Source organism: Pholcus phalangioides, unplaced genomic scaffold (assembly GCF_987345545.1).
Source record: "Pholcus phalangioides strain wild (caught in Gottingen) unplaced genomic scaffold, Ppha-v1.0 ptg000011l_1, whole genome shotgun sequence".
NCBI classification, from domain to species: domain Eukaryota; kingdom Metazoa; phylum Arthropoda; class Arachnida; order Araneae; family Pholcidae; genus Pholcus; species Pholcus phalangioides.
In genome coordinates, this window is record NW_028301604.1 from 32,921,314 (window position 1) to 32,938,644 (window position 17,331).

General features: G+C 35.0%; 1 protein-coding gene across 6 annotated transcripts in view; it reads left to right on the forward strand.

The window, feature by feature from the left end:
- Pde1c (Phosphodiesterase 1c) overlaps positions 1-17,331 on the forward strand; it is a 923,665-nt gene that overhangs the window by 556,472 nt on the left and 349,862 nt on the right. For all 6 annotated transcript variants that reach the window (XM_089239484.1, XM_089239482.1, XM_089239480.1 and 3 more), the window contains one exon: positions 2,030-2,134. In XM_089239484.1, the coding sequence (XP_089095610.1) occupies positions 2,030-2,134 (105 nt within the window). The remainder of the gene's footprint in view (positions 1-2,029; positions 2,135-17,331) is intronic.

Sequence of the window (17,331 nt, forward strand, 5' to 3'; positions counted from 1 at the left end):
GCAAATCCGAAACCCCTGCCCAGGGCCGTCTTAAGAACATCATGGGCCCCCGGGCCAAGTTATTTTTCTGATGCCCTATCAGGTAAATTCTTGAAAAATTCAACTACTTCTCGTTTTTTTGAGGCCCCTCTTCTCTTGAGGCCCCCGAGCCGTGCACGGGTGGGCCCATGCGTTAAGACGGCCCTGCCCCTCCCCCTCGATGCTGACGTAATACTTGAATGACCCCAAACAGCTCTAGGGCGCTGGCAGAGCTCGCGGGTAAGCATTGAATAGGGGAAAGGGCACCTCTGGTGGAAAAAGTTCGAGAACCCCCTGCGTCAGGCTATTCTGGGCAGTCACGGATAAATGATGACGAAGTCGGGGGGAAGCCACGGGTGCCTAAAGTTTAAGAAACACTGAACACTAAACACAAAGAAGATTAATTGGAGGGGAGATATACGTGTCATGAGTTAACAAACACACCGGCCCCCCATAACTTTTTCCAGGGAATAATTTCTCCGATTCTGCACACTGCTGTGTATGCATAATGATGAAACAGTGATCCATAGAAAAGGGAAACTACACCATGAAAAAAGACAATGTTTCTGAAAGTCACATTTCAACATAAAATTATGCATTATCACCGTATACCATAATATAGTACAATATATTATCGTACAAATATAGGAAACTATAATTTCCTCTCCCATTCTCTACATGTCAGAGCGCTATTGACCCAAGATTATAGGTTTTTATTTACCCACCTTTAAGAAAAACTCTTCCAGAACCCCCTTTTGTGCCCCAAAATCTTGGGTTCTTTAGGGCTCAAAAGCTCATAGCTGTTTCCCACCTTTTGCTAGTCTTTGATACTGCCCTATACACAAGCTAGTAGCTCTTGTCAAGACACCTGAAGTAACGTGGCATTTCTAGGCACTATGAATCTAGCTAAATCCCCCATACACAAAGTGGTACATCTAGGAGCTCAAACCAAGTGGTATTTCTAAGGCGCCCGAAGAAGAGGCGATACTTCTTGGACACAGAGTTAGAATTATATCTTTAGTCTATGTTCTTGGAGCTTGAATCCTAGCCATTACTTCATAGATTCAGTGGTCTGTCCACAATAGGTTCCCGTGCCTAATTTCTTCAAAAGGCGCCTTAGTCAATGCTCTTGTGGTGGCCCTTCAGAGCAGAATAAGCATTTCGTGAACGCCATATCCTCAGATTTATGAAAGGTATTTCTAGGAGCTCTAGCGAGAATGACCAATAGCAAGAGAAAAAGTTACAGCTAGAAGCGGGCAAGATTCTGCCCTTTTAATAAAGGTGAGGAACAGAGGCTGATATGAACATGCTTTAAGATGAAGAGCTTCAGATCAGTTGTCAAAACTGGTAATGAAAAAATCACACTTTCTTTTTTCCTTCTTTTCTTAAGAATTACATAGAATAAAACCGGTATTTCATACACTGCCTGAAACGACCAAGCATTGTATAGAATGCCGGATTTCATACTTTGCCGGTAAATTATGCAAAAAATCCACATAAACGTGCTGCTACGCTCGTTACATCTTGACTATATCTTGCTTGGTACTCGATTCGCCTCGACAATTTCACGCATTGGCGATGACGATCTCGCCAAGCTGGTGTGATCAAGTGTTCTTTAGTTATTGTAGCGGTCGTTCTAACCGGTGAGAATTCTGGTTATCACCAAGATTACCAAGAGCATTGGCGTTGAATCGAAGAGATAGTGCGCTCTCAGTTGGTAAACGATTGGTAACCGCTTTTTGGTACGGAGGCAGAATACGGTATATGTGTCAATTTTGGAATCGAGGTAGAGTACTAAAAAAAATGCAACTTCATGCCTGTGATGGCATGACAGGTCTCTCTCTTCTATAAATTTTATGACTAGCGCCACTTACGTGTAGAAAATGAAATTTAAACATTTTTTTATGTAGCATTGGACGTAGAAGGTTTAAGACCACCTAAATTATTGTATTTGAACTTTTCAAAGTGTTCTATGTAGAAAAAAAAATATTTTCTATATTTTCTCTTATAGGGAGTTCCGAAGCCTGGTCATTGATATGGTTTTAGCGACTGATATGTCTTCCCATTTTCAGCAAATTAAATCAGTCAAGTCTCTATTGGATCATCCTGGATTTAGGTAACGTTACTATATAAATATAAAATCTATTTAAATTCATGTTCGAAAGAGAAGCATACCTGTGGTATGTGTAGTTATAATGCAGAGGATGGGCCAAAAGTTCCATTTCAGAAAAATTAAAAAGATCAACCAAACCAATATCAGCACATAATGGTAATATACAGAGACGATCTGACACCACGCCCATTTTCACCGCTAGATGGCGTTGCTAAACATATTTCCGCAAATCCTGCTGTTTTTTTTTTTTTTTTTTTGTTACAGGGCGCAAGAGACCATATTATGAAAAAAACAGGACATCTCAACCATCAGTGGGCATATTTTGCGAAAAAGGGCCATCTCATTGATGCAAAAGAGTGTTGCCAACGTCACTGTTATAAATTTCAAATAAACATTCCTTTTTGATATTGTGATGTCATATCACCAAGGGCCGCTTTTTTTTGAAGATGTAGACTCCTCAAGTATCATATGTGTCTATATTCCGAAAACACGGGACATTTCACTCATGTACAACATTGTGGTCAAGATGCAAGCATGATACTATATACTACGAGGGTTTTTGTCCCGATTTATGGTTATTGCCGGAATTTTCACTTATTTTTCTTATATTAGCACTTGCTATCTCTTTCTTTTTTCCCCAATGTGTTTTGACGACGTCGTTGATGAATTGGAGATAAATATGGTAACCTTTTCCCAACCTAAAAACACGTTAGAAGAAGGAAACGAAGGATAAGGAAAGAAATAAAGTAGAAGAGAAAAGGAGAGAGAAGGAAAATATGACAATAACATTGAAAGTGATAAGAATAGAGATATAAAAGATAAAAAGATAAAGATAAAAAATAGATACAATATAAGAATAAGAATAGACATACAAAACTGCTAAAAGCATTAAAACTAATAAAAATGATAGAAATAAAAAAATGTATTTTTTTCAGTTCAACTACCAAAGTCTTTTTTTACCGCTTCTAAATCGTTATTCTACGTGGTGTATCATGATGAAGAATGACATTATTAGCTGAGCTTAATTTTTCCCTAAACTATTTAGTGTGAATCCTGCTTTCATTGTTTTTTTCATAAAAATTATCACAGAATGCTTTACCGAAACTTTTTTTTTGTTTTCAGTCTGTAATTTCGTTCTATTCGATGATGATGATTCTCAATGATTTCTTCTCATTCAATTTACTATCTCTTACTAATTTTAACACATTCTATTTCAAATCAAATTAAATTTGTTCCTTTGATATATACAGAAAAATTTAATTTATGACAAAGATATTTACCACCCAGCAGCAACAGCAAACGCTTGCACCAACGATTAAACAAATTACATTATACTTAATTAAGGAATAAATAAAAGAAATACATATAAAATAAACATGAACAAGACACAATTATTGTCAAATAAAAAGTACAAAATAAACGCAGAAGAAACAAATGGAAACACAACATAATAAGGCAAAATTCTTAATTTAATTTGGTGGAAAGTGCAAAAGAAACAAGGCTTTAAACATTGAAACAAGACAATTTTACGCAGAGGCAGCTTAAGCGAGTGTGCAAGGGGTGCGATGCACCCGGGCGGCAGCGTAAGCTTTAGTTAAGGCTCCAAAATTTTTAAAAATTCACATATGACATCACGCTTTTGAGTCATACCACGACAACGAAGATGTTGAGAAAACTTGCGGGAATAAATAGACAGGGCCCACGACCGTAATACCAGAAACAAGAATGTAAGCTATCAGGGGTTGGCTCGAGACCAAATCTGTATTTGAGATATCGGATTTTTTGCACCTCTTGTCTATTCCTCCCATCAGTGGCGTAGCCAGTGGGGAGCCATTGCTCCCTCTATGAAAACTTTACCTACATTGACGCCTATTATACTAAATGACTTTTGATCTTTACAAAAACTTCATGAAAAAAAATTGAATTGTTCATTTTCTACCTTCATTGACTAAAATGATGAGAGAGAAAAATAACAAAAAAAATCTCCATTAAATATATGCGCCTCTTGCAGTTTCACAGTGATTGCGTTTGTACTAGTCCTTTAAGAGAAGAAGAGAAAAAGAAAGTGGAGGTTTTCATTATACCATTTTCGAAAATTGCTCTTAAGCTCTCCATCTGGAAGCAGGTTCAGACCGGCCTTTGTTCCCACCTTTATTAAAGGGCAGAATCTTGCCCGCTTCTTGCTGTAACTTTTTCCCCGATATTGGTTGTTCTCGGTAGTGCTTCTAGAAATACCTTTCATAAAGGCACTAAGTTCTGAGGATGTGACATTCACGAAATGCGCATTCTGTTCTGAAGGGCCACCAAGAGCAATGGCTAAGGCGCTTTCTGAATAAATTAGACACGGTAACCTATAGTGGAGAGACTACTGAACCTATGAAGTAACGGCTAGGATTTAAGCTCCAAGACGTATCGCCTTTTCATTGGGCACCTTACGTAGAGCTTGAGCTACGCCGCTGTCGGCCGACCACGCCATCAATGAAGTATCCCTCTCCCACAGCACCGTCAACCCACAACCGAAGATAACGCTCACTCCTCGGTCTCTGGTCGTCCACATCACTAACGGTCCTCTCCGGTCGCCCACATCACTAGTGGCCACCCTCAGATCACGGACACACGGGAAAAATAAAATCAAGCAACTGATAACAGAAACCGTTTCCAGAAGACGAACACGTATATCGCTATAGAAGCCCTCACCCGTAAGACGCCTTCATATACGAGCGGAACCATCAGGCATTCTGGTCCTCGCCGAGGTCAAACAGGGTTGCTGCACGAAATAGTCGCTTCGGAAATGACAGCCAAACAGAGGGGAAAAAAATCGCGTCGGTAAATCTGGCATAGCAACAGAATTCCCCGCACGCTAAAAATGGGTAGCAAATACGCATGGAAAATTCAATTTGTGGGAGAAATAAGGAATTTCAAGGAACGGATTTTTACTATGGGAAATGAACCGCGTTTCACGAAATTATTAGTAAACAACAGGTTGAATTCGTAACAGTTCGTGTGATTACGATCAAGTAATTAATCTTAAACACAAAAGTATATAGCAAAAAAAAATTCTTATTAACTTTTAACTTTTTTTCAGGTTTTTATTGAAAATAAAATATTCCTATACATCCCCTACCCCGATCCTTAATTTTAGGATAAAAGTCGGCATACAAAAATATATATAGTCAATTTATATTACATGAAGAAAATTTCTTCTGGATATTAAATGATTGTGTGATAAGGATTTGATAAACTACTGCCTCTAGATATTGGAAATTTAGTAAAAAAATTCTTAAATATTTTAGGAGCATTTATTTTATCAGAATTTTCTTCAGTATATTACAAATTCTAAATAGCACACACAGGTTCAATAATGCAAATTGACGAGCTCAATGAGTGAATAAATTTATTTATTAAAAAAATATTCAAACATAATGTACATAACTGATGAAAGCAAGATTTTGCAAATATCATATTCACAATTTCACATATTTTTCTACACTAAGTAATTAATTACTTTGCTGCTTTAGAGTACCAGTAAACTTTGAATTACAAAAAAAATATGCTTAAATAATAGAAATATAGTTCTTTCCTTGAAACTGTGTGACCCAACAGCAATTAATCTGGAAAAATATATGTATGTATATATATATATATTCAAAAGCAATACTTTAAGAGAGCCAAGATAAAAACTCAACAACTGCAAATTTAAAATTACAATTATAGCAAAAAATAGTCCACGCGTAAATGGTAAATACCCATATTTCATTATGTGACCCCAGTAATAGGTCAATACAGGGGCGCAACAAAATACTTCGTCCCCCGGGCAAGCCAGAATTTTGGTATCCCCTTGCATGTAGAAACAGTTAAAGGATGAATTCTGCACCCCGTCTGGTCCAGCACCTGGGGCACCAGACCCACATGCCCCTCCCCCCCCCCCAGTTGCAGTCCTGGGCCATTAATAAGCTAAGCTTAAAATCCTAATATAAAATGCATAAAAGCATCACAACATTAAGATGCAGGGTGATCAGCGAATAAGCCCTTATTTCAAAATTAAATATCTCTACAACAAAGATGAATAGAATTATGCGGTAAACGGTACGTTTATTAGCAAAACTGTAAGAATGTTGTACAGAAATTTCGAAAATTTAGTTTTTTTTAAAAATTTTTAAAATTTAAAAAAAAAAAAAAAAAAACTGGAGATTTTGGAGTTCCGAAAATCTTCATTTGTGTGAAGAGAAACCACTGCATTCGCCTAAAGTTACTGCATGGGCTGCGGTATGCGCCAGAGGCATTATCGGCCCCTTCTTCGTGCGAGAAACGATTACTACTGAACGTTACGTTACAATTTTAGAACAATTTGTCAGCACACATGACGCATACCGCAGCCCATGCAGTCAGTAACTTTAGGTGAATGCAGTGGTTTCTCTTCACACAAATGAGGATTTTCGGAATCCCAAAATTTCCAGGTTTTTTTTTTTTAATTTTAAAAAATTAAAAAAAAACTAAATTTTCGAAATTTCTGTACAACATTCTTACAGTTTTGCTAATAAACGTACCGTTTACCGCATAATTCTATTGATCTTTGTTGTAGAGATATTTAATTTTGAAATAAAAGCTTATTCGCTGATCACCCTGTAAATAATCACCAATAAAATACACACATTGATTCCTTTTAATAAATATATTTGTATGTAGCTCTAGTATCCTACAAACCAAGCTTTCTCTCCTCATCTAAAAAGTAAACAAATAAGCAATGACGAGCAACACAATGAAACACAAACTTTTCTTAAAAATATAAAGACACTGAGGCTCTATAACATTATTAGTGTAAGTGCATAATGTAATTTTTTCTGACACCACACGGTAATTCATTGTGTACAATAGATAGATGTCGATATGTATAGCAAACTATTTTCAGAATTTTACCATTACTCATCCAAAAATTTAAATAAATAATATATAAATTACATGTGACTAAAAGATGAAAAAGACAAATATTTAAGATGCCAAAAAAAGGTACGAGAAAGACATATTTATGTAAAAATGTTCAGATAAATTCCACTTAGTTTTAGAATCTTTCAAACTTCTCAAATTTCTCGTATTCAGAGGAATGGATACGTGAAATGATGTTGGTAGAGTGATAAATAGTTACACCTGCGCACTCACTAAAGTGGGGGAGCCTATTTCATAACTTCAGTACCTAGATTGAGTAGCTTAGTTACATTACCAGTTTATTATTTCAATTATATTTTCCTAAATAATTATTTGTTTCTTGTTCAGTGAAATTATCCTTCAATTAATTACAATAGAAATATAAATAAGTGGCATGAATAGAGTTTTCTTTTAATGTAACCTAGGTTGTGCGATGGTAAAGGAAAACATATCAACAATGGGAATATATTGAGCATACAAGAAAGATTGAATTTGTGCACATGCAACAGTTCATATTTTCAGTGAACATCATTAGTGGGATTACAATCTGGACAATGAATATAAAATCCATTTTCATGAAACGGGGAAAATTTCATAATACATATTCACATGTAGTATTGTTATGTGTGATTAGTTGTGAAAATTCACGTGTTCTGATGTTGTGGTAATGGACATCAGAAATAAGTGTCCACCAGTGAATGAGAAAAACCCGATTTTCACGTTTTTCTTGCCATCATAATACTGTGTTATGTGCTTGTACGTCTGTATAACGAGATTTGTTGCTGACAGTTGTCGAAAACTCTTTCCTGCCTTCTAAATCTTTTGCACATCTTAATTCTTATTTTCTGAAATAATTGTATTCATATTTTTTGTACTACACTTACCATGATATACCAAAATGTCACTTTTTAACCACAAAGTCAAAAATTTACAAATCAACGATTACAATGCCAGTTAACTGTCTTTTTTTTTTGCCATCTTTCTTACATAAGTTTCTAATTCCCCTCAAATTTTACTCACAGAACATATTAAATGTAAAATATAGACTGCAAAATAAATTAAGTGAGTTTTTGCTTCATTATTTCTCAAATCTGTGGCTTTTTTTAACTTGCTTTTTGTTGAGCATTTGAAACTGCAGGCTTCGCTAAGCACTAAAATGATAAATTAAAGAAAGCAAACATGCTGGCAATATTAAAAACTGATAATAGTTTTGAATATTGAGGTTATTTTCGTGTATCTATGGTTTTGAGGAAAAAATAATTTCATCAAAATTCATAATTCACAATCTTTGAATGCATTTTTCGCGAAAATTTTTACAATTGCGCACACGATTACACAAAAATGGTTAGACCAATCATTATGAAATTTTCTACACTTACTAAACTAACTTAGGGCTATAGAAGGAACTAGAATCTTTGAGATTCACAGGAAATTAAAAATTTTGAATACAGTGAAAAATTTTAAAATTTTAAATTAAAAAAAAAAAATTCCTTCATAATTTCTTAGAACTCCTAATTCATTGAAATTCCACATTCATATCCTTTGGAAGGAAGCACAAGCCATAGGTCTAAGTGAAAATTACTCATTTAATCATGCGTGCAAAACACCTATGTTTTTGCAGAGGCAAAATTCAACGTGCAAGTTTTTTGCTTCAAAACTCATAGTGTGTATGAAAAATTTAAAAGCATTTTCCATGCAAGATAATGATACAAGCTAAACATATGGTGCACATTTTAAAACATTATCATTAAAACTAATTCTAAATTAAATAGCAGAGTAATCACTGCATATGCCTTGCATGAAGTCATAGACTAAAGATATAATAGACCGCGCACGCTATTCATAAAACTTGTCGAACGTGAAGAAAAGATGAACAGTATTGTCGGGGAAAGAAGAGGTTCTGCGCTATTCACAGAGTAATAATACTATAGAGTACGCGCGAGGGGTTACAATGTGAAGCAAAGATCCGGAGTCACGTGACTCCAGTCGAAAGGCTGGTCAGGGAATCTCGCTGGCAATGCTTTCCTTATGGCTACTCGTATGACGATCTACACGCGCTGTCTTATTTTTGATTAGAATGGCCAACACTTGCGCAGCTTTCGGATGTTCTGAACGGTTTAGGAAAGGGGGACCAGTATCCTTTCACAAGGGAATACTTTTTTGCTTATTCCCCTTCTTATAAATTAAAAATTGGAATATTAAATTGACGATGCAATGGATTTCTGACGTAATCTCAGTTTTTAACGACTCCATTTTGGATTTAATTCAATTAAAGTTCCAAGTTTTGGTAAAATTCAAATGTCATGAATCATTATTAAATGTTTTAATAGAATTTTTGGCAATAAATGATTGAAATTGTGAGTTTTATGAAGTTTTAACTGAAATATACGTCTCCGCAAGATTTGGCGAGATTTGGCGAGCTAGTGAGTTCATTCGACTTTTGCTCAACTTGGAAGAAAATATGCTTTTCAGGAGGAGAAATTTATGAAAAATATTCTATTTAAATAGAATGTGAGGAAAACTCCCCCCCCCCCCTCTAGACAATTGCAGTTTTGCATAAAAGTGCATAACAACCTCTAAAAATATTAGTATTTTTACCCCTCTTCACACCTGAGATAAAACTATTACAGAAAAGAAATTTTTTTATTCATTAATTTATGTTTGTTGTATGTGAAATTGCCGCTTCAAACAAGAAAATTAATTATTCAATTGATTTTTTGAGTCAATATCTGTACTAAGACCTGAAGTCATATATTGTGTACCTCAGATGTTATCTTGAAAAAGAATCATTCTAAAAACGATTTAATACCTTAAATTAAGATTAACATATGCATACTTTTGAAGCGAAGAGATTACATATGTCACATATATATATATATGTGTGACATGTGTAAATATTATATTATATATATGAAATATTATATCCTAAAATATTATATATATATATATATATACACACTTTAAATTATTACATATATACTCTACATGGAATTTTAATTCTTATAATTTAGAGAAATTGATGATGAGATTCTGTAATTTTCTTGAGTAAAATCTATTTTAATCCTGAAATATTATGTAAGTGTTTACAGTTTTGTGTGATGAGGTTATAAAAGGTTTTTCAGGAATGTTAGAAATGAAACTTTTTCTTATTGTTTGAATATTATTTCATGACTGAATATGGTATGAGTGTGAATGTGTTACATTACATAACATAATATGATGCATTATAATTAATTATACATTAATTATGAGTATATAGAGTAATTGTAATGTTCTGGAAAGATATATTTTTGTTTTAATAACCCCTCGTATAAATAAATTTTCGAAATTAAAAGCGACAAAGTGAATGAAGAGAATATTTAAAAATATAAATGAATTAGGTTTTACAACATATACGTTGTTCCGTTTTCCAATATTTGTTTATTTTATAGAATTTATTTTTTCAAATCTGATACTCCCTAAATATTTCACATAAAAATGAGTGAAATTCATTGAAAAAATGAAGGAAAGTTTTCATCAACTTGATCGAATTGAGTCAAATTTCGTTACAGCAACATCCTAGCTTCTGCGAAAACGCGCCAAATGTAATAGCGCAGAACCTGTTCTTTCCCCGACAATACTGCTCATCTTTTCTTCACGTTCGACAAGTTTTATGAATAGCGTGCGCGGTCTACTTATATCTTAAGTCTATGGCGCTATTACATTTGGCTCGTTTTCGCAGAACATAGTGATTTCGTGTTAATGCTAGGTTGTTGTTGTAACGAAATTTGACTCGATCGAGTTGATGAAAACTTTCCTTCATTTCTTCAATGAATTTCATTCATTCTTTTGTAAAATATTTAGGGAATGAGGGATTCGAAAAAAAAATCAATTCTATATAACATAAACAAATATTTAAAAACGAAATTTTTTTATTTTGCAAAAGGGATAATTCCTAATAATTTAAGACTTTTGAGTTTTTAAATCCTATTATATATATAACCTATCTCTTATATATACCGCCTATTTCATTTATATTTTTTAATATTCTCTTCTCATTCACTTTGTCACTTTTAATTTCGAAAATTTATTTTAACTAGGGGTTATTAAAACATAAAAATTATCTTCCAAGAACATTAAAATTACTTTAATCATACATTTATTTTGAGTATATAATTATAATGCATCATATTATGTTATGTAATGTAACACATTCACACTCGTACCATATTCAGTCATGAAATATTTAAATAATAAATAAGTTTCATTTCCAACATTCTTGAAAAACCTTTTATAACCTTATCACACAAAAATGTAAACACTTACATAATATTTCAGGAATAAGATGAATTTTTCAAGAAAATTGCAAAACCTCATCGTCAGTACTTTTCTAAATTATAAGAAATGAAATTTCGTGTAGCGTATATATGTAATAATTTAGAGTACGTAGATGTATGTTACATGTCACATATGTGTAACCTCTTTGCTCCAGAAGTATACATATGTGAATCTTCATTTTTTTTTAGGCATTAAGTAGTTTTTAGAATGACTCTTTCATTCAGTTAACATCTGAGGTCACGTAGTGACTTCAGATCTTAACTCAGATGGTCCTAATAAAGATATTGACTGAAAATCAATTAATTAATTGATTTTTGTTGTTTGAGGGCAATTTCACGTACAACAAATACAAATTAATCAATAAAAAAATTTCTTTTCTGTAATAGTTTTGTCTCAGGCGTGAAGAGAGGTAAAAATACTATTTTTAGAGGTAGTTATACATTTTTATGCAAAACTGCCATTGTCTAGAGGGTACGTTTTCATTACATTCTATTTAAATAAAATATTTGCCATAAATTCCTCATTCTGAAAAGCATATTTTCTTCAAGTTGAGCGAAACCCGAATAAACTCACTAGCTCGCCAAATCTCGCCAAATCTTGCGAAGACGTATATTTCAGTTAAAAGTTAATAAAACTCATTACTTCAATCATTTATTGCCAAAAATTCTATTAAAACATTTAATAATGGCTCATGACATTTGAATTTTACCAAAACTTGGAACTTTAATTAAATTAAATCCAAAATGGAATCGTTAAAAACTGAGACTACGTCAGAAATCCATTGAAGCGTCAATTTAATATTCCAATTTTTAATTTATAAGAAGGGGAATAAGCAAAAAAGTATTCCCTTGTGAAAGGATACTGGCCCCCCTTTCCTAAACCGTTCAGAACATCCGAAAGCTGCGCAAGTGTTGGCCATTCTAATCAAAAATAAGACAGCGCGTGTAGATCGGCATACGAATAGCCATAAGGAAAGCATTGAAAGCGAGATTCCCTGACCAGCCTTTTGACCGGAGTCACCGGATCTTTGCGTCACATTGTAACCACTCGCGCGCGCTCTATATTATTCTTACTCTGTGCATGAAATCCTGCGTCCATTGTTCATTTTCTGGCTTTATAAATAAAGAAAATAGAGAAAATAAGGTCATTTTCGAACACATTACGTACCAAATCATTGCTCAGGACTTTTTCCTTTGGGAAAGAGCGTAAATCCTTCCAAGATGGTCTCTCTGGGCTGTCAGTGGCCATGTCTTTCTGTCTGCTCAGAAATTTTGGAAGGCCTATATTCTTTTTCTGTTGAGGAGTGTGAGGTTTTGGAAGATTGGGAACCTGGAACTATGGGGCACTGCAGTTTGCTTCAACTTCTTCCTATTTGAGCTCAAAAGGCAAGATGGCTGGGTTTCTTTAAAATGTACCTGATTTGAAAAAAATCAATAAAAAAATGACTTTTAAATCAAAATAAAAAAAAATAACAATGCCAAACAAAAAAGTTCATATCGCTTAACATGTACGAATAAATATACAATAGACTATATGGTCAATTCTATGATATATATTTCTAATTGCTTCCTATTGTACAGCTCTTTATCAACTGAAATACAGCCAAACCTCCTTTTAAGAGACGTCTCTTTTAAATGCAAAAAATATCTCTGCGGCAGTTCTTTGGAATAAGAATTTCAGTAATTTATCTCTGAACAATGGACACTTATACAAGTTTTAATAGTTATTTTCAAATGATTATTTTGAGTAAAAGTGATAAGAAATTTTCTGAAGCTGTTTCACAATAAAGCATTTGAATTTCAATTGAACACTAACAACGTAAATACATTAAATACACATTAAACAGCATATATTCACCTGTAATCTAACAAGTGATATAAGCACCTTTGCTCCATCACCGCCACAAAAAAAAAGAAAAGAAAACAGCATAAACTTTAACCCTTCCCAAATAAATTATGGCATTGTCTCGAAGTGAAGATTAAGAGTAGAATGAATGAGCTTTGAAACATTTTGTACATTTATAAAAATATGTGAAAAAGAAGTTGAAAATAAAGTTGTGGTGACGTCCAATTAATTCGAATTCGACTTGTTAATTAAAAATCTCAAAATTTATAAACTATTTACGATTCAGCCATGTCATTTGCTTTAAACGCATAATTAAATAACTTACGAATCTTTCCTGAAACAGCGATAGGTCGTTACTAGCTAGCGATAACTCGCCAAACTAGGAATCAAAATCGTAAGCAATCAGAAATGTTTCAGGATTAATTTACAATAAATTCAGGATTCAACTAATTCTGTTCGTTAAAAATCCTCTACTTACGCATCATTTCTCCAAAATCAAACGGAATGGAAAAACCACAAAATTACTGCGCATATTAAAATCACCGTAACTCTTATGCTACACACAATACAAAATTATGACGCCAAATACCGTCTGCTATTTTCCACTGATTTTTTTACTTTCATTAATATAATTTAGTTCATTTAACAACATTATCACAAATATGATTGTAAAAAAATTTAATTCAAAAAATAATTAAATTTCACTTACTTCGCATAGGGATGCTTCGTTTCCGTGAGGAACTTGGCGCTCTAATGCACAGTTCACGATTCTTGCATCGGTCTTTATAAAACTCTAGAAATCCTTTTTTTATTCAAATTTTAACATTCTGGTGCCGAAAATCACGGAATTTTTGCAGTAATTTCGAAAAAAATTGACAAAAATGATTCAAAAACACTAATAACAATAATAATTAATATAATAATTAATAAAAAGGAAGACGTCCCGAGGATCCTAGGGTAAGATAACATTGAGCAGCGCACTACCGAGGACCAAAATGGCGCATGCGCCAGCCTGTGTATTAAGGAGTTCTACTCACCCGAGGAAATTGACGTATTGGCGACGAATTATCGAATGTGACTCAGTCACTTGGCGACTGGCATGCTAGTCGCCGCATATTTCATCGCTAAATATCACAGCGAGAGCTCGCGGCCAGAGGCGAAATTTCCTCTTTTCCAAGATGGCCGCCGTGAACTACTTTTCTTGCTGCTTTAGGACTGGTGCTAGGCAGTCCTTAGCAGCGGTCCTAAGTAACTACTAAAAAAAGTCCTTAGCTTAGAGATAGTACCGAAAAGTCGAACTACTGGCCATCTAAGGACAAATCGAGGCTTAACTACTTTTTTTCGGCTAAGGACCGCAGAGATAGTTCACCCCCAGCATAAATTGAAAAGCAATCCAGAGTATATATAAATAATTATCAGTTGAAAGGATATAATGAAATTTCGAAAGCATTTCAGCTCACAGGTAAATACACAATTTTTTGATTAATTTCTTATCAATTTAATGATATTATTCTGAAATTATAATGAAATCAGGAGAGTCTGAATTTTTCGAAAATTTGGGTGTGTTCGTCTTTAGTTTTATATCGGAAATTTTAATTTCTGAATCAATTCTGGGGGTGCTCGGATCCATGCCACAAATTACCGTGGGTGCTTGATAACCTCCGGCTCCGACGCCACTGAATGAAATGTTAAACCAAGCCTGTCATTTCAACTTATTTTTTCCTGGGCGGGGGGGGGGCAAAGAACATATACCCACTGTATGTATATATATATATATATATATATATATATATATATATATATATATATATATACCATTTGTAGTGTATTTTTGAAAGCTGGGCGGCCAATAGTCCCCTGATCCCCCAGATGACTGGACTGTGGTAAACACATGGGCCCACCCAGGCACGCTCCTCCCCGGGGGGGATTTCAAAAGAAGATGGGGCATCACGAAAATTAGATCTGTTAAAAAATTTCCGGAGTAACCAAGTGAATTTGCCAAGTAGGGCAACAGAAAAAAAATACATGGCTCGGGGGCCCATGATGCTGTTAAGACGGCCCTGGGTAAGCACCTCCAGAAATTTTCAAAATGCTGTCTACTTTCACAACATGTACCTAAACAAACGCGTGTTCTATAGGGATGGTCCCTGATTTCCCCCCTTGCTTGGAATGTCTGTAATTTAGGTCACGTACACGCACATCTGTGTGTGGAGGTATTCGGGGAAAATCATTCCCTTAAACGTAAACAACATGTTGATTGTCTATAGTTTTGCCTGCAGTTTATTTTTTGCCTCTCGGAAGCGTAGCTTTCGCCCTTTCATCTCACGAAACTACTCAAAATCCTTACGTGACAATACTTTATAACTAATAAACTAATATAATAATAAATCCAAGATATAACGTACTGAGAGGCATATTTATTGAGGAAAAACTGACATTTTATTGCGAATTTTTTTCCATTGAAATCACTCAAAACAAATGAAATTGTACTAAAATATTATATAATTTTTTTTTACCGTTTTATTGTCCATTCAAAATGATATTAATTTGAATAAAAAAATTGTATATTTCCCTGTGTGTGTGAGCTGAAATTCTGTAGTAATTTCAATTTTATAATAGAATTTATTTTACTTATTTCTTTGTAACGATTTTTATTTTTGATACATTTCGATTTTTCCTATCCCGGTTAACAAGATAGTACCGAAAAATAAGGACTGTTTTCACTCAATTTCCCGGGCTTTGAATATTTTTTTAGTAGCGCCGTGTGTGTGAAGGAGAACGGGTAACTCGACTGTCCAAGTCAACTCAGCTCTCAAGTTGAGGCTATTCGAGTTCGATTTTAGTTTACCCGTGTGAGGAGGATCTGGTAGCCAAGTGACCCATGACCATCTCCGGTCGCTCGCATCAGTAGTGGTCATCTCTGGTCGCCCTCATCAATAGCGGTCATCTCCGGTCGCCCACATCATTAGCGGTCTTCTCCGAACGCCCTCATCAATAGCGGTCATCTCAGGTCGCCGTATATCTCCAGCTTTCCTATTCGCCGATCTTCTCCGGTTTCCGTGCTGTCCAAGACCAATGCCGTGACGGTCGCCATGATCGTCAACCGTCTCCAGTGTTCGCATCGCCTCTCCCCAATACGTAAGTGACTCTAATTCCTATCGATCAAACTCGTGTTCTTCTGGTCCTCGGGACGGGTCCTCTCAGACCCACTCCGAATATATCCCCTCCTCAATCAATTGTCGTATTACCCCACCCCCCCCCCCCATCACGTCCAGGCTTCGCCCTGGTGTGAGGGTTTTTCCTAACCCAGTTTTTCTTTTTCTTTTAATTCCTGTGTTCAAGTAAACTCTTCACGCTATGTATTTTTAAATGTGTGATCAGTTGTTTTATTTTTGATTAACTGGGGCCCCCTTATGATTTCATACATTAAATTTTCATGAATAAATTTCATATTGCTGGATTGTCTCATTGTGTCATGAGTGTTGAGCGGTTATATCTTTTTTTCATGATGTAAGATTTTTCAGAATTCAAGTGCCTGGGTGTGTGAGACCCTTCCCCCTCTCTTCACGGCCGCCCCTAGTCTAAATTCCTAATTAATGAATGAATGGTTTAATAATAAATTAATAAGAATAAATAAGATAAATAGTTAAAAATTAAAATCGACTCTACAGGTATGCATGAAGGAAAACGCACCCGTAAATTTTCACTTAAGTCGTGCCGCCCCCCAAGGAGGCTAACAGGGCTGCAGCCTGGAGCTCCAGGGCAATTCTTACTTTTTGTCTTTTCACCATTGCTGTCTTAATGCATGGGCTCACGCGGGCCTCACAAAAATAAGAACCGGTTAAATTTTCAAGAATTTGTTGTGTGGTCTCAGAAAAATCACTTGGCCGGAGGCCCCATGACGTTATTAAGACGGCCCTGCTTTCCACACTCTAAATTCATCTGTGAGAGCCCTTGAAAAATCTGGCCTGAGGCCCGACACAGATCTGGGATGGCCCCCGCTTTAGGATGCAAGGGTCCATGCCTGGGGGCTCTGTAGTCGACTGTGGGGGCAATAGTAAGAAAATCCAACAAGTATAGACATTTTGAAATTCGCATAAGAAAAACAAAGAACA